The sequence below is a fragment of the Convolutriloba macropyga genome, chromosome 3 (genome assembly GCF_964194025.1).
Source record: "Convolutriloba macropyga chromosome 3, txConMacr16.3, whole genome shotgun sequence".
In the NCBI taxonomy this organism is placed as follows: Eukaryota; Metazoa; Xenacoelomorpha; order Acoela; family Convolutidae; genus Convolutriloba; species Convolutriloba macropyga.
Genome location: NC_134470.1, coordinates 40,831,822 through 40,859,334, shown reverse-complemented (window position 1 = coordinate 40,859,334; position 27,513 = coordinate 40,831,822). Strand labels below are relative to the sequence as shown.

The window sequence follows — 27,513 nt, the reverse complement described above, 5'->3', positions numbered from 1 at the left end:
TAAAACCAAATTGAACAAATAAAAAACGAGAAAAAGTAAGGTGTTTTTTAAATTTTACAAGAAAAAATGAAGCCAAATAAAGTTACTTTGAGCAAAAAGAGCAATGAAATGCTCGCCAAAAAATGGGCAAGTCATAACAAGCTAAAGAAATTGTCTACCATTGAAAAAAAAAAACGAAAAAAAAAGCCAAAAACTTAAAAAAAGTGGTTAAAAAATTCGTAATTTTTCTGTCATTTTTCTTCAGAAAAAATGTTTTATAACAACAAAATTGTAATCAATTTGTATCCCTGATGATCATTGAGTAACGAGCTTCTATGCAAATTGCACTTAAAGCAGTAAAACAAAACAAAAAGCCAAAATACAAAATTTCGTCGAAAAATCAGCAAAACTGATCAAAAACCTCCAAATTTGCATAAAACTCTAATTAACTACTTGAAACCTTCAATTCCTATCAGAACGAGCCCAAATCCAATACAATATCATAATCAAACCTCATAAACAAGAAAAATTGCAAAAAAAACTGCTTTTAAAAGCCCCACGTGAACAAAAAAATTTCGCTCGCTCAGAGAAAATTTTTTCACACATCAATTTCTCGCTCTCTCAAAAACAGCGGTATGAACAAAAAACCACTCTCTTTTCGCTCTGCTCTTCACTTTTGTTCAGCAACCAAATCACTCCAAATTTTTTCACGCGTTTCATTTCCCGCTTCAAAATTCACTCCAATAAAATTGATTAAAAAAAGGACTTCTCCAATACTCCTCTTCGAGTCGTAAAAAAGACGGCGCCCCAATACAATTCAAATTCTTTGAATTGTAAAAAAAAAATACGAGCGCAATAATAGCCGGCTGAGAAGATGAGGGCGGCTATTAAAAATAGGAGCGCTATAATAGCCGGCTGAGAAGCCGAGGGCGGCTATTAATAATTATTTAACTTCGTTCGAGAGCACCTAAAAACGGTTTTTACAGCCTACTCTAAGGCAGCTGGTTACCCTGTGCAAATCACACTGTGCAACTCAGAGCTGAGTGCTACTTTAATCCAGTTTACTTTTGCATTCCTCCTACCTTGGTCTGAACACAGTCTGGGGCACAGGCATCCTTCCAGCTGCTCCACCACCTGCACTCATCACTCCTACCGTACTACCCTGAGGTCCTATCTGTCCTCCTACACCCCTCATCACAGCAGCTGCCTGTTGCTGGTTCTTGTTCTTCAGGTGTTTCGTCAGCTGTTGCCTCGGCGTCGCCTGTTGAGCTTGGGGAGGAGCTAACATCTGCTGCTGTTGTGACATTTGGGCTATTTGAGATGGGTTTGCCAAAGCTAAAGTAAAACTAAATTCAACCATCTTTTTCCTTCTGATTAGTATCCTTGAGAAAAAAATGCACCCAAAAAAGTTCGAATGATTCCAGGTTAAGTATTAGTGCTTTTTGATCCGTTCAGATTTTTATCAACTTCTCACAAGAGCTGTTTCCAGTGCTCCCTGATTGCGGTGTAAAAAGTGTATTGATAGTGACATTTGACTTCAACATCCCAACATTGGCATATATTCTGTGAGTCTTTATTTTTAATAGGTCATGTTGAACAGTTGTCATTTGTAAGATACACATCTCAAATAATTCAAATTTAGCTCACGAATATTGCTGATTGATTGTTGCTGTTGTTGTTGTTGTTGGAAATACACCTGCTGCATCTGTTGACCTGGACCGATGTTTGATTATTCTGTAAAACAATTCCAGTATTATTAGGAGCAGCAGCGCCTCCATTCACTCCCGTATTGGCTGCACCCATAAACCTGGATTGTGATTGCTGCATGGCTGACTGGTTTGAAATTGATTGCACCTACAAAATAAACTCGATTTTTTCACAACCCAATTTGCAATAGTTTAGGCTCTAGAATCACTTCTACCAAGTTCGCACCTTTACATGGAAATATAATGAAATAATCACAATCATCACTGAGTTTTGGCACGTTAGGCCATCTGTTGATGCTAATGATTCACAACAACTATTTCCAACAAAGATTTATGATGCAGCGGTGCTTCTATTTAATTTTTTTCTCTCTTTAGTTAAATCATTTTTGGTACAACGATTGATGTTGTAGGGCACAAAAGGTACATTCCAGGAGTTGGGTTATCCAGTAGAATTCCAACATCAAATTTATCTTTGCAGCATTTGCCCAACCTATCATGTGGTATGAAATTCTTCATAAGTCTCTATGGCACCGCACCTCCAATAATTTCCCTCTTTCTATAAGCTAACGAATATTGCCATATCTGTTCCAAAGTTTCCACAAGAGGGACGCCAGGGAAAACCTTTCTGATCTCTGCTAGTTATATTCTCATTTATTTATAGCCAACTGAATCGTAGTGCGGTCAAATAAGTAACAACGTGAAATATGAAACTATACTGCATGAATAGATGTTTTCAATTTTTTGTTGTTGCAAGCTTGTCTGTGCATAAAAGAAACAAGCACGTTTTCCAGATCATTTTTGCTCATTAAGCTTGAGCCAACCTGTTGAGTGAAGCTGCCACCCGCGCTTCCAGAAGGAGCAGGTGTGAAAGACTGGGGAGGAATAGACGATGAGCCCATAGGCGTGACCGCAGGTGCCACAACCGGAACGGGCTGCTGCTGCTGTTGTTGTTGCTGCTGCGATGTTTTCTTGCGTGATTTGGTTTGTTTTTTATTTCCACCTGATCCATTTGCACCACCTGATCCACCTGCACTACTGGAGGTAGACCCACCAGATTTGTTATATCTCGACTTCTGAAAACCAATCAGAGCATATTCGAAACCTCTACTCCAAACTCTAATAGAAGCAATGAAACATCTACTAAACGCTCAAAGAAACAAAATTCAAAATTGCAGCTCCGCGTGCAATTGAGTAATGACCGACATACCAAGAACGTAGAACTGTTCTACTAATTACGCGAAAATGATGAACGTGAAATCATCAGCACATAAGATCACATTAAACCTTGCAATTGGCGCTTTTATCAGACATTCTCAGTTTGAGTACTTGAAGCACTTCAACCTGGAACTGTTCCATTTGGGGACTTGGCATAACGGGATCACACTTAACCCATAATTCCAATCTTTGTAATAGTATGTAGTCAGAGATCTTTCGGCATTTCTCATTCAACTTGATTACCTTACATTTAAACTTATCTTAATAAATGAGCACTTTAGATATTGATGATAAAAGTCGCAGTTCTAATGCTTCTAAGTGTAAACATAGCCGGCAAATTGCCGGATAACAGCCGCCGTTGACCCGCATGACGCACATGGGGATTGAAACAGAAAAAGAAAAAATTACGAGATAGAAATTGACAATATTTTCTAAGTGTCAAAGTACCATTTGCTGAGCAAATTGTGCATATGCGGTTAGATTTTAAAATTACACTTATTTCAGTTTCTAAACTGAAAGTTATTAAGCTAAATGTCAACCAACAATTGCTCTAATTAACTTTGATAACCTAATGCACTATGACTTCATGACCGGGCTTTATCCGTCTATCCGTTTCCTTTAATTTTGATCTTTTTGTCATTGACCGTATTCACTACATTGCGTAATTCAATGCGTGAAAGAAATTAAAATCCATTCAGTTCAAACGGTGAGTGATAAAATTCAGAAGTCCAACGTGGAAATAGTGAATTATGTAAACGTAAAACGAGATCAAAAGGCAAAGCGAAATAAAAAACCTAACCGGAAGAATTCTGGAAATGACTCGAAGTAGAAAAGTGAACGTCCTCACCGACCTAATGCATATTCTACATAATTATACTCAGCATTTTGAAACAACAGGAAAAATATCAGAAAAGTATCTGACAAAAACTGATAAACAACCTGATACACACATCCTGGCCACTCCAGAAAATTATTAGCAACGCAACCTGCTATACAGATAGTGTACAACAAAATATTAACAATCGACAGACAACCTAATAACATGGATTCATAAAGGGAAACTCGAAAGGGAAAGGAGATGACGGACAAAACCGGAAAACTCTGTAAAACAAACTCTCTCCAAACGCTAAATGCAATTTCCGAACCATTAATTCGAGAAAATGTTAGTTACATTCCCTCGTACATCAGTCATCCAACCAGAATTTTTTTGAGATGTTACAAACAACATTATAGAAGAGCAAAAAAACGTTACATAATTAGAAAACGTGTTTAATTTAATAAAGTGAAATGTGCTTGTTTAGCTATCCAGATTCTTCTGAACTATCAATCGGTAAAAAATTTCTGTAAAGTTTTTCTGCCAGATCAGTCACTCATCTAAAACGCGGGAGAGAAATCAATCGACGGTTGGAAACTGCTAAGAACAAAAATGCTGAAAAAAATAAGAAATTCAATTTATGTTTCAGAAAATTGCCGTGACTACATTTGAAGGGTGACTTCATAATAGCAACACCTTAAAACTAAATAAGAGTTCGGAATTGAGCGAGAAAAAAATGCAGCAGGCAGGTTAAGGCCACAAGAAAACAAATCACTTAAAAAATCGGCGAAAAAATTACTCGAATTTAGCTAATTTTCCTCAAACTTAAAGAACTATCAACCAAAACGAACAATCACATAAACTGGTACACCCACAACCACAAAAATGCTAGAAAGCTTAGAATAGGCAAGATTGAATCTAAATTTGTAATATTTGATTCAGATGGCTCAAAATGCTTTCAAACACACTACTACTAATTTACATAATTGCAAAAAAATCAGCTTTGAAGAAACCGCACGTGACGAAAAAACGTCATTCGCTTAGAAATTTTTTCACACCTAGTTTTCCCGCTTTTAATATATATCTATAATGTTTTCCAACAATATGAACAGAAAATGCCTCTCTTCTCTGCTTTTCGAATACTTCAGCCATTTGACCAAAACGCCATTTCCACATGCGGGATTGACTTTTACATTGTTTTACATACGCTCAAAAAAATTATCAATCCAAAATTAGGTACATATATTCACTAAGCAGTCATGGCTAAAAACAACATTACAGAACTCATGCCTCTGTTGAAATAAAAAACTGACAAAATGTTACAGGGATTCGCTAAACTAAAATACTTTGCAAAAAATTGTCAGTATTCGAAACCTCTACTCTAAACTCTAATAGAAGAAATGAAACATCTATTAAACGCTCAAAGCAACAAAATTCAAATTTGCAGCTCCGCGTGCAAATGAGTAATGACCGACATACCAAGAACGTAGAACTTTTCTACTAATTACGCGAAAATGATGAACGCGAAATCATCAGCACACTAAGATCAAATTAAACCTTGCAATTGGCGCTTTTATCAGACATTCTCAGTTTGAGTACTTGAAGCACTTCAACCTGGAACCGTTCCATATGGTGACTTGACATAACGGGATCACACTTAACCCATAATTCCAATCTTTGTATTAGTATGTAGTCAGAGATCTTTCGGCATTTCTCATTCAACTTGATTACCTTACATTTAAACTTATCTTAATAAACGAGCACTTTAGATATTGATGATAAAAGTCGCAGTTCTAATGCTTCTAAATGTAAACATAGCCGGAAAAATGCCAGATAACAGCCGCCGTTGACCCGCATGACGCACATTGGGATTGAAACAGAAAAAGAAAAAATTACGAGATAGAAATTGACAATTTTCTAAGTGTGAAAGTACTATTTGGTGAGCAAATTGGGCATATGCGGTTAGATTTCAAAATTAAACTTATTTCAGTTTCTAAACTGAAAGTTATTAAGCTAAATGTCAACCAACAATTGCTCTAATTAATTTTGATAACCTAATGCACTATGACTTCATGACCGGGCTTTATCCGTCTATCCGTTTCCTTTGATTTTGATCTTTTGTCATTGACCGTATTTACTACATTGCGTGATTCAATGCGTAAAAGAAATTAAAAACCATTCAGTTCAAACGGTGAGTGATAAAATTCGGAAGTCCAACGTGGAAATCGTGGATTATGTAAACGGAAAACGAGATCAAAAGGCAAAGCGAAATAAAACATAGCCGGAAGAATTCTGGAAATGACTCGAAGTAGAAAAGTAAACGTCCTCACCGACCTAATGCATATTCTACATAATTATACTCAGCATTTTGAAACAACAGGAAAAATATCAGAAAAGTATCTGACAAAAACTGATACACAACCTGATACACACATCCTGGCCACTCCAGAAAAAAATTATTAGCAAAGCAACCTGCTATACACAGAGTTTACAACAAAATATTAACAATCGACAGACAACCTAATAATATGGATTCATAAAGGGAAACTCGATAGGGAAAGATGACAGACAAAACCGGAAAACTCTGTAAAAGAAACTCTCTCCAAACGCAAATGCAATTTCCGAACCATTAATTCGAGATAATGTTAGTTACCTTGTCTCGTACATCAGTCACCCAACCAGAATTTTTTTGAGACGTTACCGACAACAATATAGAAGAGCAAAAAAAACGTAACATAATTAGAAAACGTGTTTAATTTAATAAAGTGAAAGGTGCTTGTTTAGCTATCAAGATTCTTCTGAACCATCAATCGGTAAAAAAATTTCTGAAGTGTTTTTCTGCCAGATCAGTCCCTCATCCAAAACGCGAGAGAGAAATCAATCGACTGCTGGAAACTGCTAAGAACAAAAAAGCTGAAAAATATAAGATATGCAATTTATGTTTCAGAAAAATGCCTGACTACATTTGAAGGGTGACTTAATAATAGCAACACCTTAAAACTAAATCTGAGCTCGGAATTGAGCGAGAAAAAAATGCAGCAGGAAGGGTAAGGCCACAAGAAAACAAATCATTTAAAAAATCGGCAAAAAAATTACTCGAATTTAGCTAATTTTCCTCAAACTTAAAGAACTATCAACCAAAACGAATAATCACATAAACTGCTACACCCACAACCACAAAAATGCCAAAAAAGCTTAGAATAGGCAAGATTGAATCTAAATTTGTAGTATTTGATTCAGATGGTTCAAAATGCTTTCAAACACACTACTACTAATTTACATAATTGCAAAAAAATCAGCTTTGAAGAAACCGCACGTGACGAAAAAACGTCATTCGCTTAGAAATTTTTTCACACCTAGTTTTCCCGCTTTTAATATATATCTATAATGTTTTCCAACAAAATGAACAGAAAATGCCTCTCTTCTCTGCTTTTCGAATACTTCAGCCATTTGACCAAAACGCCGTTTCCACATGCGGGATTGACTTTTACATTGTTTTACATACGCTCCAAAAAATGATCGATCCAAAATTAGTTACATATATTCGCTAAGCAGTCATGGCTAAAAAAAATTGTCAATATTCGAAACCTCTACTCCAAACTCTAATAGAAGCAAAGAAACATCTATTAAACGCTCAAATTAACAAAATTCAAAATTGCAGGTCCGCGTGCAATTGAGTAATGACCGACATACCAAGAACGTAGAACTGTTCTACTAATTACGCGAAAATGATTAACGCGAAATCATCAGCACACTAAGATCACATTAAACCTTGCAATTGGCGCTTTTATCAGACATTCTCAGTTTGAGTACTTGAAGCACTTCAACCTGGAACTGTTCCATTTGGTGACTTGACATAACGGGATCACACTTAACCCATAATTCCAATCTTTGTATTAGTATGTAGTCAGAGATCTTTCGGCATTTCCCATTCAACTTGATTACCTTACATTTAAACTTATCTTAATAAACGAGCACTTTAGATATTGATGATAAAAGTCGCAGTTCTAAGGCTTCTAAATTTAAACATAGCCGGCAAAATGCCAGATAACAGCCGCCGTTGACCCGCATGACGCACATTGGGATTGAAACAGAAAAAGAAAAAATTACGAGATAGAAATTGACAATTTTCTAAGTGTGAAAGTACTATTTGGTGAGCAAATTGGGCATATGCGGTTAGATTTTAAAATTACACTTATTTCAGTTTCTAAACTGAAAGTTATTAAGCTAAATGTCAACCAACAATTGCTCTAATTAATTTTGATAACCTAATGCACTATGACTTCATGACCGGGCTTTATCCGTCTATCCGTTTCCTTTGATTTTGATCTTTTGTCATTGACCGTATTTACTACATTGCGTAATTCAATGCGTGAAAGAAATTAAAAACCATTCAGTTCAAACGGTGAGTGATAAAATTCAGAAGTCCAACGTGGAAATCGTGAATTATGTAAACGGAAAACGAGATCAAAAGGCAAAGCGAAATAAAACATAGCCGGAAGAATTTTGGAAATGACTCGAAGTAGAAAAGTAAACGTCCTCACCGACCTAATGAAAATTCTACATAATTATACTCAGCATTTTGAAACAACAGGAAAAATATCAGAAAAGTATCTGACAAAAACTGATACACAACCTGATACACACATCCTGGCCACTCCAGAAAAAAATTATTAGCAAAGCAACCTGCTATACAGAGAGTTTACAACAAAACATTAACAATCGACAGACAACCTAATAATATGGATTCATAAAGGGAAACTCGAAACGGAAAGGAGATGACAGACAGAACCGGAAAACTCTGTAAAACAAACTCTCTCCAAACGCAAATGCAATTTCCGAACCATTAATTCGAGAAAATGTTAGTTACCTTGTCTCGTACATCAGTCACCCAACCAGAATTTTTTTGAGAATTTACCGACAACAATTTAGAAGTGCAAAAAAACGTAACATAAATAGAAAACGTGTTTAATTTAATAAAGTGAAATGTGCTTGTTTAGCTATCAAGAATCTTCTGAACCATCAATCGGTAAAAAAATTTCTGAAAAGTTTTTCTGCCAGATCAGTCCCTCATCCAGAACGCGGGAGAGAAATCAATCGACTGTTGGAAACTGCTAAGAACAAAAAAGCTGAAAAAAATAAGATATGCAATTTATGTTTCAGAAAATTGCCTGACTACATTTGAAGGGTGACTTAATAATAGCAACACCTTAAAACTAAACCTGAGCTCGGAATTGAGCGAGAAAAAAAATGCAGCAGGCAGGGTAAGGCCACAAGAAAACAAATCATTTAAAAAATCAGCAAAAAATTACTCGAATTTAGCTAATTTTCCTCAAACTTAAAGAACTATCAACCAAAACAAATAATCACATAAACTGCTACACCCACAACCACAAAAATGCCAGAAAAGCTTAGAATAGGCAAGATTGAATCTAAATTTGTAGTATTTGATTCAGATGGTTCAAAATGCCTAACACGCTACTACTAATTTACATAATTGCAGAAAAATCAGCTTTGAAGAAACCACACGTGACAAAAAAAGGTCATTCGCTTAGAAAATTTTTCACACCTACTTTTTCCGCTTTTAAATATATATATATATATATATATATATATATATATATATATATATATATATAATGTTTTCCAACAATATGAACAGAAAATGCCTCTCTTCTCTGCTTTTCGAATACTTCAGCCATTTGACCAAAACGCCGTTTCCACATGCGGGATTGACTTTTACATTGTTTTAAATACGCTCCGAGAAATTATCGATCCAAAAATAAGTACATATATTCACTAAGCAGTCATGGCTAAAAAACATTACACAACCCATGCCTCTGTTGAAAAAAAAACTGACAAAATGTTACAGGGATACGCTAAACTAAAATACTTTGCAAAAAAATTGTCAATAATAAAAACCCGCATGACGCACATTAGGATTGAAACAGAAAAAGAACACTTAAGAGATAAAAATTGACAATTTGTCCTAAGTTAAAGCACTATTATGTGCACATTCGTTAAGATTTTAAAATTATACTTAATTTAGCTTCATAAATGAAAACTATCAAGCTAAATGTCAGCTATCAATCGCTCTAATGATTTTCAATAACCTAATGCACTATGACCTTATGACCGGGCTTTATCGTTCTATCCGTTTTCTTAATCTTGATTTTGATCTTTTGGCTTTGACAGTATTCAAATTGACAAAATTGAATGAGTGAAAAAATTTCAAATCCGTGCAGTCGAAACAGTGATTGAAGTAAGTCAGAAGTCAAACGACGTGAAAATTGTGACTTATGTAAAACGAAAAACGTGATCAAAAGGTAAAGCGATTTAAAAAAAGAGCGCCTAAATGAAAGCCGTTGAGCGGCTGACGTCGGCTACAAAACAAAAAAAGTCACAATCAAGAGTTTATTAAAAAAGTCAAAAAATCAATAGTAAAATTGAGAAATGAGCCCATTTCACACTTGAAAAGTACTATTAGGCACCGTAAAACTTGGTGGTATCAATATCAGAAAGATATATAACAATGCGGCACCGTTCAAATATCATTTCTACAAAAACCAAAGTACAAATGAGTTCCTTTGACCTTAAACAAAATCAAACAAAACTTAAGTTTTAAAGTGCAAAAGTCATTTTATTGAGTGAGGTAACTCACGTATGATCAAAATCTAATCACGCAAATAACCTAAAAACTTTCGCTAAAGCGAGTGAGAAATGACGTCACGCGCGCAAATGCCGTTAGTGAGAGGAAGAAGTCATTCAAAAAAATTGACTTTTTCAGCTTTGCTGTGTGAACAAATGTAAAACGAAAAAAGAGCGTCAGACGACGAAACAAAAAAACATAGCAGGACAAGTCCTGACGGAAAATTCAAAGAATTTTCATTGACTAAACAGCAAAATGATCGATCCAAAATTAGGTACATATATTCGCTAAGCAGTCATGGCTAAAAAAATTGTCAACCTCTACTCCAAACTCTAATAGAAGCAATGAAACATCTATTAAACGCTCAGAATAACAAAATTCAAAATTGCAGGTCCGCGTGCAATTGAGTAATGACCGACATACCAAGAACGTAGAACTGTTCTACTAATTACGCGAAAATGATTAACGCGAAATCATCAGCACACTAAGATCACATTAAACCTTGCAATTGGCGCTTTAATCAGACATTCTCAGTTCAAGTACTTGAAGCACTTCAACCTGGAACTGTTCCATTTGGTGACTTGGCATAACTGGATCACACATAACCCATAACTCCAATCTTTGTAATAGTATGTAGTCAGAGATCTTTCGGCATTTCTCATTCAACTTGATTACCTTACAATTAAACTTATCTTAATAAATGAGCACTTTAGATATTGATGATAAAAGTCGCAGTTCTAATGCTTCTAAATGTAAACATAGCACGCTAATTGCCGGATAACAGCCGCCGTTGACCCGCATGACGCACATTGGGATTGAAACAGAAAAACAAAGAATTACGAGATAGAAATTGACAATATTTTCTAAGTGTCAAAGTACAATTTGGCGAGCAAATTGTGCATATGCGGTTAGATTTTAAAATTACACTTATTTCAGTTTCTAAACTGAAAGTTATTCAGCTAAATGTCAACCAACAATTGCTCTAATTAATTTTGATAACCTAATGCACTATGACTTCATGACCGGGCTTTATCCGTCTATCCGTTTCCTTTGATTTTGATCTTTTGTCATTGACCGTATTTACTACATTGCGTGATTCAATGCGTAAAAGAAATTAAAAACCATTCAGTTCAAACGGTGAGTGATAAAAATCAGAAGTCCAACATGGAAATAGTGAATTATGTAAACGGAAAACGAGATCAAAAGGCAAAGCGAAAAAAAACATAGCCGGAAGAACTCTGGAAATGACTCGAAGTAGAAAAGTGAATGTCCTCACCGACCTAATGCATATTCTACATAATTATACTCAGCATTTTGAAACAACAGGAAAAATATCAGAAAAGTATCTGACAAAAACTGATATACAACCTGATACACACACCCTGGCCACTCCAGAAAAAAAATATTAGCAAAGCAACCTGCTATACAGATATTTTACAACAAAATATTAACAATCGACAGACAACCTAATAATATGGATTCATAAAGGGAAACTCGAAAGGGAAAGGAGATGACGGACAAAACCGGAAAACTCTGTAAAACAAACTCTCCAAACGCTAAACGCAATTTCCGAACCATTAATTCGAGCAAATGTTAGTGACATTTTCTCGTACATCAGTCACCCAACCAGAATTTTATTGAGAAGTTACAAACAATAATATAGAAGAGCAAAAAAATGTAACATAATTAGAAAACGTGTTTAATTTAATAAAGTGAAATGTGCTTGTTTAGCTATCAAGATTCTTCTGAACCATCAATCGGTAAAAAAATTTTGTAAAGTTTTTCTGCCAGATCAGTCACTCATCCAAAACGCGGGAGAGAAATCAATCGACTGTTGGAAACTGCCAAGAACAAAAAAACTGAAAAAAATAAGAAGATGTGCAATTTATGTTTCAGAAAATTGCCGTGACTACATTTGAAGGGTGACTTCATAATAGAAACACCTTAAAACTAAATAAGAGTTCGGAATGGAGCGAGAAAAAAAATGCAGCAGGCAGGTTAAGGCCACAAGAAAACAAAAATCAATTAAAAAATCGGCAAAAAATTACTCGAATTTATCTAAATTTCCTCAAACTTAAAGAACTATCAACCAAAACAAACAATCACATAAACTGCTACACCCACAACCACAAAAATGCTTAAAAAAAGCTTAAATAGGCAATATTGAATCTAAATTTAAATATTTGATACATAATTGCAAAAAAATCAGCTTTGAAGAAACCGCACGTGACGAAAAAACGTCATTCGCTTAGAAATTTTTTCACACCTACTTTTCCCGCTTTTAATATATATATATATATATATATATATATATATATATATATATATATATATATATATATATACATAAAGTTTTCCAACAATATGAACAGAAAATGCCTCTCTTCTCTGCTTTTCGAATACTTCAGCCATTTGACCAAAACGCCGTTTCCACATGCGGGATTGACTTTTACATTGTTTTACATACGCTCCAAAAAATTATCAATCCAAAATTAGGTACATATATTCACTAAGCAGTCATGGCTAAAAACAACATTACAGAACTCATGCCTCTGTTGAAATAAAAAACTGACAAAATGTTACAGGGATTCACTAAACTAAAATAATTTGCAAAAAATTGTCAGTATTCGAAACCTCTACTCCAAACTCTAATAGAAGCAACGAAACATCTATTAAACGCTCAAAGCAACAAAATTCAAAATTGCAGCTCCGCGTGCAAATGAGTAATGACCGACATACCAAGAACGTAGAACTGTTCTACTAATTACGCGACAATGATGAACGCGAAATCATCAGCACACTAGGATCACAATAAACCTTGCAATTGGCGCTTTTATCAGACATTCTCAGTTTGAGTACCTGAAGCACTTCAACCTGGAAGTGTTCCAATTGGTGACTTGGCATAACGGGATCACATTAACCCATAATTCCAATCTTTGTAATAGTATGTAGTCAGAGATCTTTCGGCATTTCTCATTCAACTTGATTACCTTACATTTAAACGTATCTTAAAAAATGAGCACTTTAGATATTGATGATAAAAGTCGCATTTCTAAGGCTTCTAAATGTAAAAATAGCCGGCAAATTGCCGGATAACAGCCGCCGTTCACCCGCATGACGCACATTGGGATTGAAACAGAAAAAGAAAAAATTACGAGATAGAAATTGACAATATTTTCTAAGTATCAAAGTACCATTTGGTGAGCAAACTGTGCATATGCGGTTAGATTTTAAAATTACACTTATTTCAGTTTCTAAACTGAAAGTTATTAAGCTAAATGCCAACCAACAATTGCTCTAATTAACTTTGATAACCTAATGCACTATGACTTTATGACCGGGCTTTATCCGTCTATCCGTTTCCTTTGATTTTGATCTTTTTGTCATTGACCGTATTCACTACATTGCGTAATTCAATACGTGAAAGAAACTAAAATCCATTCAGTTCAAACGGTGAGTGATAAAATTCAGAAGTCCAACATGGAAATCGTGAATTATGTAAACGGAAAACGAGATCAAAAGGCAAAGCGAAAAAAAAACATAGCCGGAAGAACTCTGGAAATGACTCGAAGTAGAAAAGTGAATGTCCTCACTGACCTAATGCATATTCTACATAATTATACTCAGCATTTTGAAACAACAGGAAAAATATCAGAAAAGTATCTGACAAAAACTGATACACAACCTGATACACACATCCTGGCCACTCCAGAAAAAAATTATTAGCAAAGCAACCTGCTATACAGAGAGTTTACAACAAAATATTAACAATCGACAGACAACCTAATAATATGGATTCATAAAGGGAAACTCGAAACGGAAAGGAGATGACAGACAGAACCGGAAAACTCTGTAAAACAAACTCTCTCCAAACGCAAATGCATTTTCCGAACCATTAATTCGAGAAAATGTTAGTTACATTCTCTCGTACATCAGTCACCCAACCAGAATTTTTTTGAGAAGTTACCAAGAACAATATAGAAGAGCAAAAAAACGTAACATAATTAGAAAACGTGTTTAATTTAATAAAGTGAAATGTGCTTGTTTAGCTATCAAGATTCTTCTGAACCATCAATCGGTAAAAAATTTCTGTAAAATTTTTCTGCCAGATCAGTCCCTCATCCAAAACGCGGGAGAGAAATCGAATGTTGGAAACTGCTAAGAACAAAAAAGCTGAAAAAATAAGATATGTAATTTATATTTCAGAAAATTGCCGTGACTACATTTGAAGGGTGACTTCATAATAGCAACACCTTAAAACTAAATCTGAGTTCGGAATTGAGCGAGAAAAAAATGCAGCAGGCAGGGTAAGGCCACAAGAAAAAAAATCATTTAAAAAAATCGGCAAAAAATTACTCGAATTTAGCTAATTTTCCTAACTTACAGAACTATCAACCAAAACGAACAATCACATAAACTGCTACACCCACAACCACAAAAATGCTAGAAAAGCTTACAATAGGCAAGATTGAATCTAAGTTTGTAATATGTGATTCAGATGCTTCAAAATGCTTTCAAACACTACTACTAATTTACATAATTGCAGAAAAATCAGCTTTGAAGAAACCGCACGTGACGAATTAGAAACTGCACGTGACGAATGAGAGAAATTTTGTCACACCTACTTTCCCCGCTTTTAATATATATATATATATATATATATATATATATATATATATATATATATATATATACATAAAGTTTTCCAACAATATGAACAGAAAATGCCTCTCTTCTCTGCTTTTCGAATACTTCAGCCATTTGACCAAAACGCCGTTTCCACATGCGGGATTGACTTTTACATTGTTTTAAATACGCTCCGAGAAATTATCGATCCAAAAATAAGTACATATATTCACTAAGCAGTCATGGCTAAAAAACATTACACAACCCATGCCTCTGTTGAAAAAAAAAAACTGACAAAATGTTACAGGGATTCGCTAAACTAAAATACTTTGCAAAAAAATTGTCAATATTATAAACCCGCATGACGCACATTAGGATTGAAACAAAAAAGAACACTTAAGAGATAAAAATTGACAATTTGTCCTAAGTTAAAGCACTATTATGTGCACATTCGTTAAGATTTTAAAATTATACTTAATTTAGCTTCATAAATGAAAACTATCAAGCTAAATGTCAGCTATCAACCGCTCTAATGATTTTCAATAACCTAATGCACTATGACCTTATGACCGGGCTTTATCGTTCTATCCGTTTTCTTAATCTTGATTTTGATCTTTTGGCTTTGACAGTATTCAAATTGACAAAATTGAATGAGTGAAAAAATTTCAAATCCGTGCAGTCGAAACAGTGATTGAAGTAAGTCAGAAGTCAAACGACGTGAAAATTGTGACTTATGTAAAACGAAAAACGTGATCAAAAGGTAAAGCGATTTAAAAAAAGAGCGCCTAAATGAAAGCCGTTGAGCGGCTGACGTCGGCTACAAAACAAAAAAAGTCACAATCAAAAGAGTTTATTAAAAAGTCAAAAAATCAACAGTAAAATTGAGAAATGAGCCCATTTCACACTTGAAAAGTACTATTAGGCACCATAAAACTTGGTGGTATCAATTTCAGAAAGATATATAACAATGCGGCACCGTTCAAAAATCATTTCTACAAAAACCAAAGTACAAATGAGTTCCTTTGACCTTAAACAAAATCAAACAAAACTTAAGTTTTAAAGTGCAAAAGTCATTTTATTGAGTGAGGTAACTCACGTATGATCAAAATCTAATCACGCAAATAACCTTAAAACTTTTGCTAAAGCGAGTGAGAAATGACGTCACGCGCGCAAATGCAGTTAGTGAGAGGAAGAAGTAATTCAGAAAATTTGACTTTTTCAGCTTTGCTGTGTGAACAAATGTAAAACGAAAAAAGAGCTTCAGACGACGAAACAAAAATAGCTAAACAAAAACACAGCCGGAAGAATTCGGGAAGCGACTCGAAGCGTCAGAACTTCAAAAACAAAACAGCAGAAGCCATTACCATTTGTATCAAACCATTAACTCATTACCTCCCCATGTCTGATCTAATACTTGGTGATTTAAACCACTGTCACCAAGAGCAACAAAACGCAGCAAATTTTTATATTATTGAAAACGTTTGGTAACGTTAAAAAAATCCAAAATAATCAACATGTTCAAAAAACTGAGAGGCTGAAACAACCGATAGGGCTATCAATTGCCCTCAAATAATTAATTCATGATTCTAATCTCAAAGATCGCGAAAGCAAACGGCAGATAATAATCTTAGAAACTAAGTTAAATCTTTTCAAAAACGAATGCTCAAAGTTAAGAATCAGAAAACCACTACAATTACACTTCTAGTCACTGCAATTAAAAAAGAGCATTTAATTCTTCCATGTACATACGCTAGACAACATGATTTCATACTAATTCAAAAATTAAATTGATCATAGAAAAGACATAAGCAGCAGAGTAATATTCAAAGGCAAATAATCGTTAAAAATAAAACCAAGGCCGGAAGAAAGTTGCAGTAACCATTAATATGTGGATGTTTTGGAAAAGTCTTGCTAGCAGACTCTCAGTACTGCCTTATGTTGAATGAAGTCAATTACAAACCAGAGAAATGACCAAAAACTAAGAAAAAGCTGAAATCATTCAATTTTTTAACAACTGACAAAATCAATATACTGAAAACAAATGTAAGTGCCAGCCCAAAAATAGAATAATACTAACTAGAATGTGATGAATATGGACGTAATGTAAGGAACACCGTATCAAAATGAAATTCTTGATTTTTGGAAGTTAAAAATCAAATTTAAAAAAATCAAGAAAAACAAATACATTTCATTATTAAGCACTCGAGACATTGCAAAGATAACGAGCCATCCGATACGAAGATCTATCCTTTTGAAGAGAACTCAAAAAATGGAAAATAGAGAATACGAAACAGCGGAATATTTTGCAAAAAAAATGGTCAAAAAAACTTTTAAGCCTGAATTTGTGGAAGTTTTAACTATTTTTCAAAAACTTAACGCCAAAAAAGGATTGAATTTTTATTGAAACGAAATTAAAGTCCATCGTGCTGCACAAAAAGACTATTTCTATTAATTAAAACCAAAATACAAACAAAAAAACTGAAAAATCGGAAAAATCTACCAAAATCGGATTCTCATATGTACAATTTTATAAAAACAAAATTAAATCGAGGTAGAAAGAGAAGTTGAGTATATGAATTATCAGAAGGAAGTTGCCATATTAACGGACTTTTGACAAGAAGACGGTTAAAAGATCCAAAAATGAAGAAATTAATAGAAAAAAGCAAAAAAAAAAAAACTAAAAAATCAAGAATTGTGCAAATTTTGAACTTGAAACTCATCTTCAGGCTCTTTAAAACACAGTGGTATCAATTTCCGAGGTCGACATTTCAATATAGCATCGAATAAAAATTATTTCCACAAAAAATCAAATTACAAGCAAAAAAACTGGGTCACTTAGACGAAAAAACGGTTATCTATATGTGCCATTCAGTCAAAAACTACTTTTCAAAGTCAAAAAGTCATTCACTAAACGCGGCGCATGATCGAAAAACTTCTCTCGCTCAGAAAAAATTAGTTCACATGGCAATTTTACTCACTTTCACATAAGGTCAAAACAGCGTCTGAACGAATAGTACTTCCGGTAAAAAAAACCTTAAGAAAACCAATACTCCTCTTCGAGTCGTAAAAAACCAAGAGCACCGCAATATAGCTTCGCTCAGCTTACAGCTTCGCAGCTATAAAAAACGTCTGTCGCTTGGCAAAAATCTGTTCACCATGACAGCTTTTCTCACTTTCGCTTTTAGATCAAAATGCCGCGTGAACAAAACGAATTCCCGTAAAAAAAGACCGACAGAAAATCATCGCTCCTCTTCGAATCAGAAAAAAGGAGAGCACCCAAATAATAGCCGTTGAGAGGCTGACGGCGGCTATTAAACATTTAAATATATACACCACTACTATTTAGGCAAAAAAAAACTGACCGATTTTGGAGCTGATGCAGACGTAGGCGTAGGCGTGGACGCACTAGGAGGTGCCTCAACTTGCACATCATCGTCATCACTTACTCCTGGGCCACTTGGCCCCCCACTTTTTGGTGTCTCAATTGGCTGCATGAAGTAACTTTGACTCCTTTCCAGGGGTGAGTGATCGTGGTAAAACATGGCACGTGCTTGCTCTTCATAAACACTCGGTTTGCCCCTTTCCATGCGGACAGCATTGAACCAGTTTAACTGTAGAGGAGCTTGTATCTTGAACCCTTCAATTAGATCCCAGGGCGAAAGCTTCTGTTTGCCCACTATTTGATTTCCCTTAAATACCAAAATTATTTGGGCTATTGAGATATATTTGGGCTATTGAGATAAACATTACGTTCTCTTTGTATGCTCATATCTCTTGGTATCTACGGGTATCTAGAACGGAAAAACTTGAAATCGTTTCCTTATTGTTTCCTCTAGTATGTTTGCAGAACAACCAAAAAACAAATCAGAACTATTTTCTCTATCGATAGATATATTTGACCAGTTTAGGACTATACTGAAAACAATTAAGTGAACTGATTAGAAGCCTAATAATGGTCAGCAGTTTTAGATCACGATTTTTTCATATCACTTCAGTTTGGAGGTGAGCAACGTATTCATAAAAAAGAGAGAACTTGACAGCTTGGCTTACAAAAATCTTGACCACGATTAGAAGAAAATAACACAACTAAATCTGACAATAGATGGTGTATTAAAATTGCATGAGCCAAATAACGGCAACAGAGTAGTAGTATTCATAGAGCGCACTAGGAAAGGAGAGGTTACCATGCCATGGGGATAATAGGGAATAAATTTAATGGAGGATAATAGGGTAGAGAATTGCATGATGATAATAGGGTATAAGTAGACAATCGGATAATATGGTATATAATTACATGTGGATAATAGTACTTAGTTTGAGCGGTCAATAATCTGGTAATTACAAATCTGCCTGTCTATATTAAGTTCTCATCTTCCTCTAACTTGACCGTCCGCTTAGTGAACTTAGGCTAAAACAAGTTTCGTACAAAATGGACTGTTCATTTAATTCGAGCCAAGGCCCATTAAATTGAAAACAGGTTAAAAATACCAAAACATAGCCGGCAGATTGCCGGAAAAAAGCTGCAATAGACGCTTGTGGCCTTCCATGAATTGAAACAACTAAAGATATAAGATAGACAGATCGACCACCAGTCCTTTAATAGACTTTTTGGGTTAGATTCGGACTTTCAATTTTATGACACATACGATACGGTCTGTAAGGAAAAAAACCCTAAAAGAGCATTTTCAAAATTGATATTCGAAATCAAAAACTTAACAATAATACTCAAGAATTAAGGCATAAAAGTTCGGCAATAATTAGATACAAACTATTGATTATTAACTAAATGTTCATGAAATTTAAAGTTCCATAAGTGAGTTCAGAAGTCATTTTTTTGAGTGGGGTAAGTCACTCAAATGACCAATTAGCAGAAATGGCGTCAAGCGCATAACTTTTACTTGCGAAGCAGTAGAAGTCACTGAAGTCAATTCCAAGAAGTCAGGTCGTAAGAATCATCGATGGAGACGACGAATTAAAAAAACATAGCAGGAAAAGCCCTGACGTACAATTCAAAGAATTTTCATTGACTAAACAACAAACTAGACCTAGAAGGGACTATGAGTGAAAACTGGGATTGGAAAAACTGTTTCTAAAAAAATGAGATAAAAAACTTAACAAAAAACAAAATGTCAAAATGCCGCATGTGAACAAAAAACCACTAGCGAGAAATGGAAATTTGGTTCAAACAAAAAAAAACTAGGCCCAGAATGAACCATGAAGGTCAGGAATGAACTTTAAGCCAAGCTTGCCGGCAGCCTTGAGTTGGAGCGTTCACAATTTTATTTGAGATTGCTATTATGACTTTTCCCAAATCTTATAAGCCTTTAATCAGAGCAACTTTGAATCATTAAATGACAATTACGTGACAGGTTGAATTAGTCTTTCTTCTGGAGCCTTTTTTGATTACAGGCGTTATGAGAGAAATTTGCACCTTAGGGCCAGCACATACAAAAATGCAAACAAAAGCAGTCTAACATCTTTCCTTAGGGTACTTTATATGCTAATTAATGCCAGTTGTGAATGTGATATAAATCACCAGATTTTTTGAAAATCGGTGAAGAAGCAGTTTTTCGACGATGATGCCCATGAACAATTATGTCCAGCACCAAACGGCAATTACAATGCCGTTAGAAAATCAAAACAGTATTGAAGTTAATTAAGAAATGATTAGCGGTCAATTAGGCGCTAATTATCGCCATAACGGTAGAGTTAATCTTGACGAGCGTGATGAGATGTTTTGTAGGACAAAGTCCTCTCAGTCCCCATCAGTTTCATCCCAAGTATTTTTTGAACTCCTCTTTCAGGGGTCAACGGTCAGAGGTCATCTGTATTTTTTTCTTTCTTTTCCAATTTTTAAAATCAAACACTTCTCGTTTTAAACAATTGATCCAGAGCTAAAAACTAGTCGATATTGGTGATGCAAGTAAAAGCCCGTTTTCAACGAGCTAATTAACATCAGTTGACGTTTGATTTGCCTTTTCTCGAAAATTTTTTGAGATGGAGTATTATTTTTGGACAATTTCTTCAGCTTATAATTTTGTAGTTCATTTATTGCTACAGCTTTGTATAATGTTAACAGGTCAATTGGGTTAAACAACGCCTACTCTTTACTCAAAAAATTTTGTTATATCTTAAATTTTATATTTAAAATGCAAATGTTGACAACTTTGTTGATTCGGATGTCTAATTATGTCTACTGTACCTGGATGTTTACTGTACCTGACCAAGAAATTATTTGAACAACGAGGCTGAAATTGAGCTGAAGGCTACTTACTAATAATCCCTTTAATGAACTTTGATAATCTAATGCGTTATGAATTTATGCCCGGTCTTTATATATTTATCCCGTTTCTTTTGATTTTGCTCATTTGACTTAGACCGTATTCACTACATTACATAATTGAATGCGTGAAAGAATTTAAAATTCAACAAGTTGAAACAGTGAGTGAAGTAAGTCAGAAGTCAAGCCTGAAAATCATGACCTATGTAAAACCAAAAACGTGATAAAAAGGTAAAGCGAATTAAAAGAAAGGAACGCTTCTAAATAAAAGCCACTGAGAGGCTGACGGCGGCTATTAAACAATTTTACTATAACAAAAACATCAACATGGAAACCGCCATTAAAACTAATATCAACAAAAAATACCTCAGACATTAAAAATATGGCAATGAGCGCAAGAACTACTAGAAAAGTTCCCTGAAATAAGTTTAGATGATCAAAGTGCTTCTAAGGGTACAAATACTTGTTAAAGGGTTCGAAAAACTACCTTACCAGAATTTAACCTAAAATGCTAAAAAAAGCCGCAAGTTATCAAAATATATTGCTCGCTCAGCAAACAACATTTTAAATCTAGTTTACTCTCTCAAGAGCGCGGCATCAGAGGAAAATCTATCACTTTTCTCTATGATCTTTGATTCAACCAGCCGTTTGACCTCAAAACGTGCGGCATTGACGTTTGCATTCTGTTATAGTTACACTTTAAACTCTTGATCAAAAACATAGCCAGAAGAATTCTGTTAGAGACTGCGCCAGAAAATAGTACCCTGGCAGTTAACTAGTACATATATAGGCTGATAACTAGTACATACGAGCCGTCTCCGCAGAAAATAATACCCCGGCAGGCAACTAGTACATACTACACACGGCAATTTCCAAATATTGAAGTCAAATAAAGAAAAAAAGCTCTCAAAAACAATTTAATGAATTTATTAATTAGCAGGACCGCGAAAGCTTCACATTGAACCCTTCTAAAAGACTAGAAGGTGAACCGAATCGTGATTCTGTACTCTATTGATCAAAAGATAGTGAAGGTAGTATATGCCACCATAAACGGTATACTTGGCTTTTAGTTGATACTCAACGTTAGCCAAGAAAAGAAAGAGCAAAATTAGGGAAGAAACAGCGACAAGTAATTTAAAAAAGCGAACGAAAACGAAAGGGAAAGAAAAAAGAAACTGAGGAAGAAAACAAGAGAAAAAAAAGAAAAAAAACGATGGGGACAGAAAGAAAAAGAAGAATGAAAGAAAGAACGCAAGAAAGAAAGAAAGATAGAAAGAGACAGACAGAGAGAAGTAAAGAAAAAGAGAAAAAAGCAAGCAAGCAATGAGGAAAAAAGAAGGAACGAAAGAATGAGAAAGAAAAAATAGAGAAAGAAAGAAAGCACGAAGAAAAAAGGGGAGGGAAGAAAAAAGAGCAAAATCAAGAGACAAATCGTCTTTCGGCATTCTATCGATCGAACGAGATTAAACGCTAAATATATCATGAACGGAAGGTTAGCTCTAGTGACTACTAAACATTAACTAACAAATGTAGCAAGAATTTAAAATAGAAACAGTGACAAGAAACAAAGATAACGACAAAAAGAGAAGAAGGAAAGAAAGAAAGAAAGAAAGAAAGAGAGCAAAAAGAGAGCGAGAAAAGAGAAGACAATAGGCACACACACACACACCCACACACAAACGAACACACACACACACACACGCGCGCACACACACACACACGCACACACACATACACGCACACACACACGCACACACACACACACGCACACACACACACACACACGCACACACACACGCACACACACACACACGCACACACACACACGCACACACACACGCACAAACACACGCACACACACACACGCACACACACACGCACACACACACGCACACACATACGCACACACACACACACACACACACACACACACACACACACACACACGCACACACACACACACACACGCACACACACACACGCACGCACACACACACACGCACACACACACACACGCACACACACACACACACACGCACACACACACACACACACACGCACACACACACACACACACACGCACACACACACACACACACACGCACACAAACACACGCACACACACACACAAAAACCAGTCAAAAACTACTTTTCAAAGTCAAAAAGTCATTCACTAAACGCGGCGCATGATCGAAAAACTTCTCTCGCTCAGAAAAAATTAGTTCACATGGCAATTTTACTCACTTTCACATAAGGTCAAAACAGCGTCTGAACGAATAGTACTTCCGGTAAAAAAAAACCTTAAGAAAACCAATACTCCTCTTCGAGTCGTAAAAAACCAAGAGCACCGCAATATAGCTTCGCTCAGCTTACAGCTTCGCAGCTATAAAAAACGTCTGTCGCTTGGCAAAAATCTGTTCACCATGACAGCTTTTCTCACTTTCGCTTTTAGATCAAAATGCCGCGTGAACAAAACGAATTCCCGTAAAAAAAGACCGACAGAAAATCATCGCTCCTCTTCGAATCAGAAAAAAGGAGAGCACCCAAATAATAGCCGTTGAGAGGCTGACGGCGGCTATTAAACATTTAAATATATACACCACTACTATTTAGGCAAAAAAACTGACCGATTTTGGAGCTGATGCAGACGTAGGCGTAGGCGTGGACGCACTAGGAGGTGCCTCAACTTGCACATCATCGTCATCACTTACTCCTGGGCCACTTGGCCCCCCACTTTTTGGTGTCTCAATTGGCTGCATGAAGTAACTTTGACTCCTTTCCAAGGGTGAGTGATCGTGGTAAAACATGGCACGTGCTTGCTCTTCATAAACACTCGGTTTGCCCCTTTCCATGCGGACAGCATTGAACCAGTTTAACTGTAGAGGAGCTTGTATCTTGAACCCTTCAATTAGATCCCAGGGCGAAAGCTTCTGTTTGCCCACTATTTGATTTCCCTTAAATACCAAAATTATTTGGGCTATTGAGATATATTTGGGCTATTGAGATAAACATTACGTTCTCTTTGTATGCTCATATCTCTTGGTATCTACGGGTATCTAGAACGGAAAAACTTGAAAACTTTTCCTTATTGTTTCCTCTAGTATGTTTGCAGAACAACCAAAAAACAAATCAGAACTATTTTCTCTATCGATAGATATATTTGACCAGTTTAGGACTATACTGAAAACAATTAAGTGAACTGATTAGAAGCCTAATAATGGTCAGCAGTTTTAGATCACGATTTTTTCATATCACTTCAGTTTGGAGGTGAGCAACGTATTCATAAAAAAGAGAACTTGACAGCTTGGCTTACAAAAATCTTGACCACGATTAGAAGAAAATAACACAACTAAATCTGACAATAGATGGTGTATTAAAATTGCATGAGCCAAATAACGGCAACAGAGTAGTAGTATTCATAGAGCGCACTAGGAAAGGAGAGGTTACCATGCCATGGGGACAATAGGGAATAAATTTAATGGAGGATAATAGGGTAGAGAATTGCATGATGATAATAGGGTATAAGTAGACAATCGGATAATATGGTATATAATTACATGTGGATAATAGTACTTAGTTTGAGCGGTCATTAATCTGGTAATTACAAATCTGCCCGTCTATATTAAGTTCTCATCTTCCTCTAACTTGACCGTCCGCTTAGTGAACTTAGGCTAAAACAAGTTTCGTACAAAATGGACTGTTCATTTAATTCGAGCCAAGGCCCATTAAATTGAAAACAGGTTAAAAATAACAAAACATAGCCGGCAGATTGCCGGAAAAAAGCTGCAATAGACGCTTGTGGCCTTCCATGAATTGAAACAACTAAAGATATAAGATAGACAGATCGACCACCAGTCCTTTAATAGACTTTTTGGGTTAGATTCGGACTTTCAATTTTATGACACATACGATACGGTCTGTAAGGAAAAAAACCCTAAAAGAGCATTTTCAAAATTGATATTCGAAATCAAAAACTTAACAATAATACTCAAGAATTAAGGCATAAAAGTTCGGCAATAATTAGATACAAACTATTGATTATTAACTAAATGTTCATGAAATTTAAAGTTCCATAAGTGAGTTCAGAAGTCATTTTTTTGAGTGGGGTAAGTCACTCAAATGACCAATTAGCAGAAATGGCGTCAAGCGCATAACTTTTACTTGCGAAGCAGTAGAAGTCACTGAAGTCAATTCCAAGAAGTCAGGTCGTAAGAATCATCGATGGAGACGACGAATTAAAAAAACATAGCAGGAAAAGCCCTGACGTACAATTCAAAGAATTTTCATTGACTAAACAACAAACTAGACCTAGAAGGGACTATGAGTGAAAACTGGGATTGGAAAAACTGTTTCTAAAAAAATGAGATAAAAAACTTAACAAAAAACAAAATGTCAAAATGCCGCATGTGAACAAAAAACCACTAGCGAGAAATGGAAATTTGGTTCAAACAAAAAAAAACTAGGCCCAGAATGAACCATGAAGGTCAGGAATGAACTTTAAGCCAAGCTTGCCGGCAGCCTTGAGTTGGAGCGTTCACAATTTTATTTGAGATTGCTATTATGACTTTTCCCAAATCTTATAAGCCTTTAATCAGAGCAACTTTGAATCATTAAATGACAATTACGTGACAGGTTGAATTAGTCTTTCTTCTGGAGCCTTTTTTGATTACAGGCGTTATGAGAGAAATTTGCACCTTAGGGCCAGCACATACAAAAATGCAATCAAAAGCAGTCTAACATCTTTCCTTAGGGTACTTTATATGCTAATTAATGCCAGTTGTGAATGTGATATAAATCACCAGATTTTTTGAAAATCGGTGAAGAAGCAGTTTTTCGACGATGATGCCCATGAACAATTATGTCCAGCACCAAACGGCAATTACAATGCCGTTAGAAAATCAAAACAGTATTGAAGTTAATTAAGAAATGATTAGCGGTCAATTAGGCGCTAATTATCGCCATAACGGTGGAGTTAATCTTGACGAGCGTGATGAGATGTTTTGTAGGACAAAGTCCTCTCAGTCCCCATCAGTTTCATCCCAAGTATTTTTTGAACTCCTCTTTCAGGGGTCAACGGTCAGAGGTCATCTGTATTTTTTTCTTTCTTTTCCAATTTTTAAAATCAAACACTTCTCGTTTTAAACAATTGATCCAGAGCTAAAAACTAGTCGATATTGGTGATGCAAGTAAAAGCCCGTTTTCAACGAGCTAATTAACATCAGTTGACGTTTGATTTGCCTTTTCTCGAAAATTTTTTGAGATGGAGTATTATTTTTGGACAATTTCTTCAGCTTATAATTTTGTAGTTCATTTATTGCTACAGCTTTGTATAATGTTAACAGGTCAATTGGGTTAAACAACGCCTACTCTTTACTCAAAAATTTTTGTTATATCTTAAATTTTATATTTAAAATGCAAATGTTGACAACTTTGTTGATTCGGATGTCTAATTATGTCTACTGTACCTGGATGTTTACTGTACCTGACCAAGAAATTATTTGAACAACGAGGCTGAAATTGAGCTGAAGGCTACTTACTAATAATCCCTTTAATGAACTTTGATAATCTAATGCGTTATGACTTTATGCCCGGTCTTTATATAATTATCCCGTTTCTTTTGATTTTGCTCATTTGACTTAGACCGTATTCACTACATTACATAATTGAATGCGTGAAAGAATTTAAAACTCAACAAGTTGAAACAGTGAGTGAAGTAAGTCAGAAGTCAAGCCTGAAAATCATGACCTATGTAAAACCAAAAACGTGATAAAAAGGTAAAGCGAATTAAAAGAAAGGAACGCTTCTAAATAAAAGCCACTGAGAGGCTGACGGCGGCTATTAAACAATTTTACTATAACAAAAAAATCAACATGGAAACCGCCATTAAAACTAATATCAACAAAAAATACCTCAGACATTAAAAATATGGCAATGAGCGCAAGAACTACTAGAAAAGTTCCCTGAAATAAGTTTAGATGATCAAAGTGCTTCTAAGGGTACAAATACTTGTTAAAGGGTTCGAAAAACTACCTTACCAGAATTTAACCTAAAATGCTAAAAAAAAGCCGCAAGTTATCAAAATATATTGCTCGCTCAGCAAACAACATTTTACATCTAGTTTACTCTCTCAAGAGCGCGGCATCAGAGGAAAATCTATCACTTTTCTCTATGATCTTTGATTCAACCAGCCGTTTGACCTCAAAACGTGCGGCATTGACGTTTGCATTCTGTTATAGTTACACTT

General features: G+C 35.3%; 1 protein-coding gene across 3 annotated transcripts in view; it reads right to left on the bottom strand.

Annotated features, from left to right (window-relative positions):
* Positions 1-1,159: 1,159 nt before the first annotated feature.
* The window catches only part of LOC142336205 (mediator of RNA polymerase II transcription subunit 12-like protein), a 305,636-nt gene continuing 279,282 nt past the window's right edge, over positions 1,160-27,513 (bottom strand). For all 3 annotated transcript variants that reach the window (XM_075384862.1, XM_075384864.1, XM_075384863.1), the window contains 5 exons: positions 23,897-24,223; positions 18,352-18,678; positions 2,507-2,758; positions 1,627-1,833; positions 1,160-1,314 (listed from right to left, as the gene is read on the bottom strand). In XM_075384862.1, coding sequence (XP_075240977.1) covers positions 1,291-1,314; positions 1,627-1,833; positions 2,507-2,758; positions 18,352-18,678; positions 23,897-24,223 — 1,137 coding nt within the window. In that variant the 3' untranslated portion in view covers positions 1,160-1,290. The remainder of the gene's footprint in view (positions 1,315-1,626; positions 1,834-2,506; positions 2,759-18,351; positions 18,679-23,896; positions 24,224-27,513) is intronic.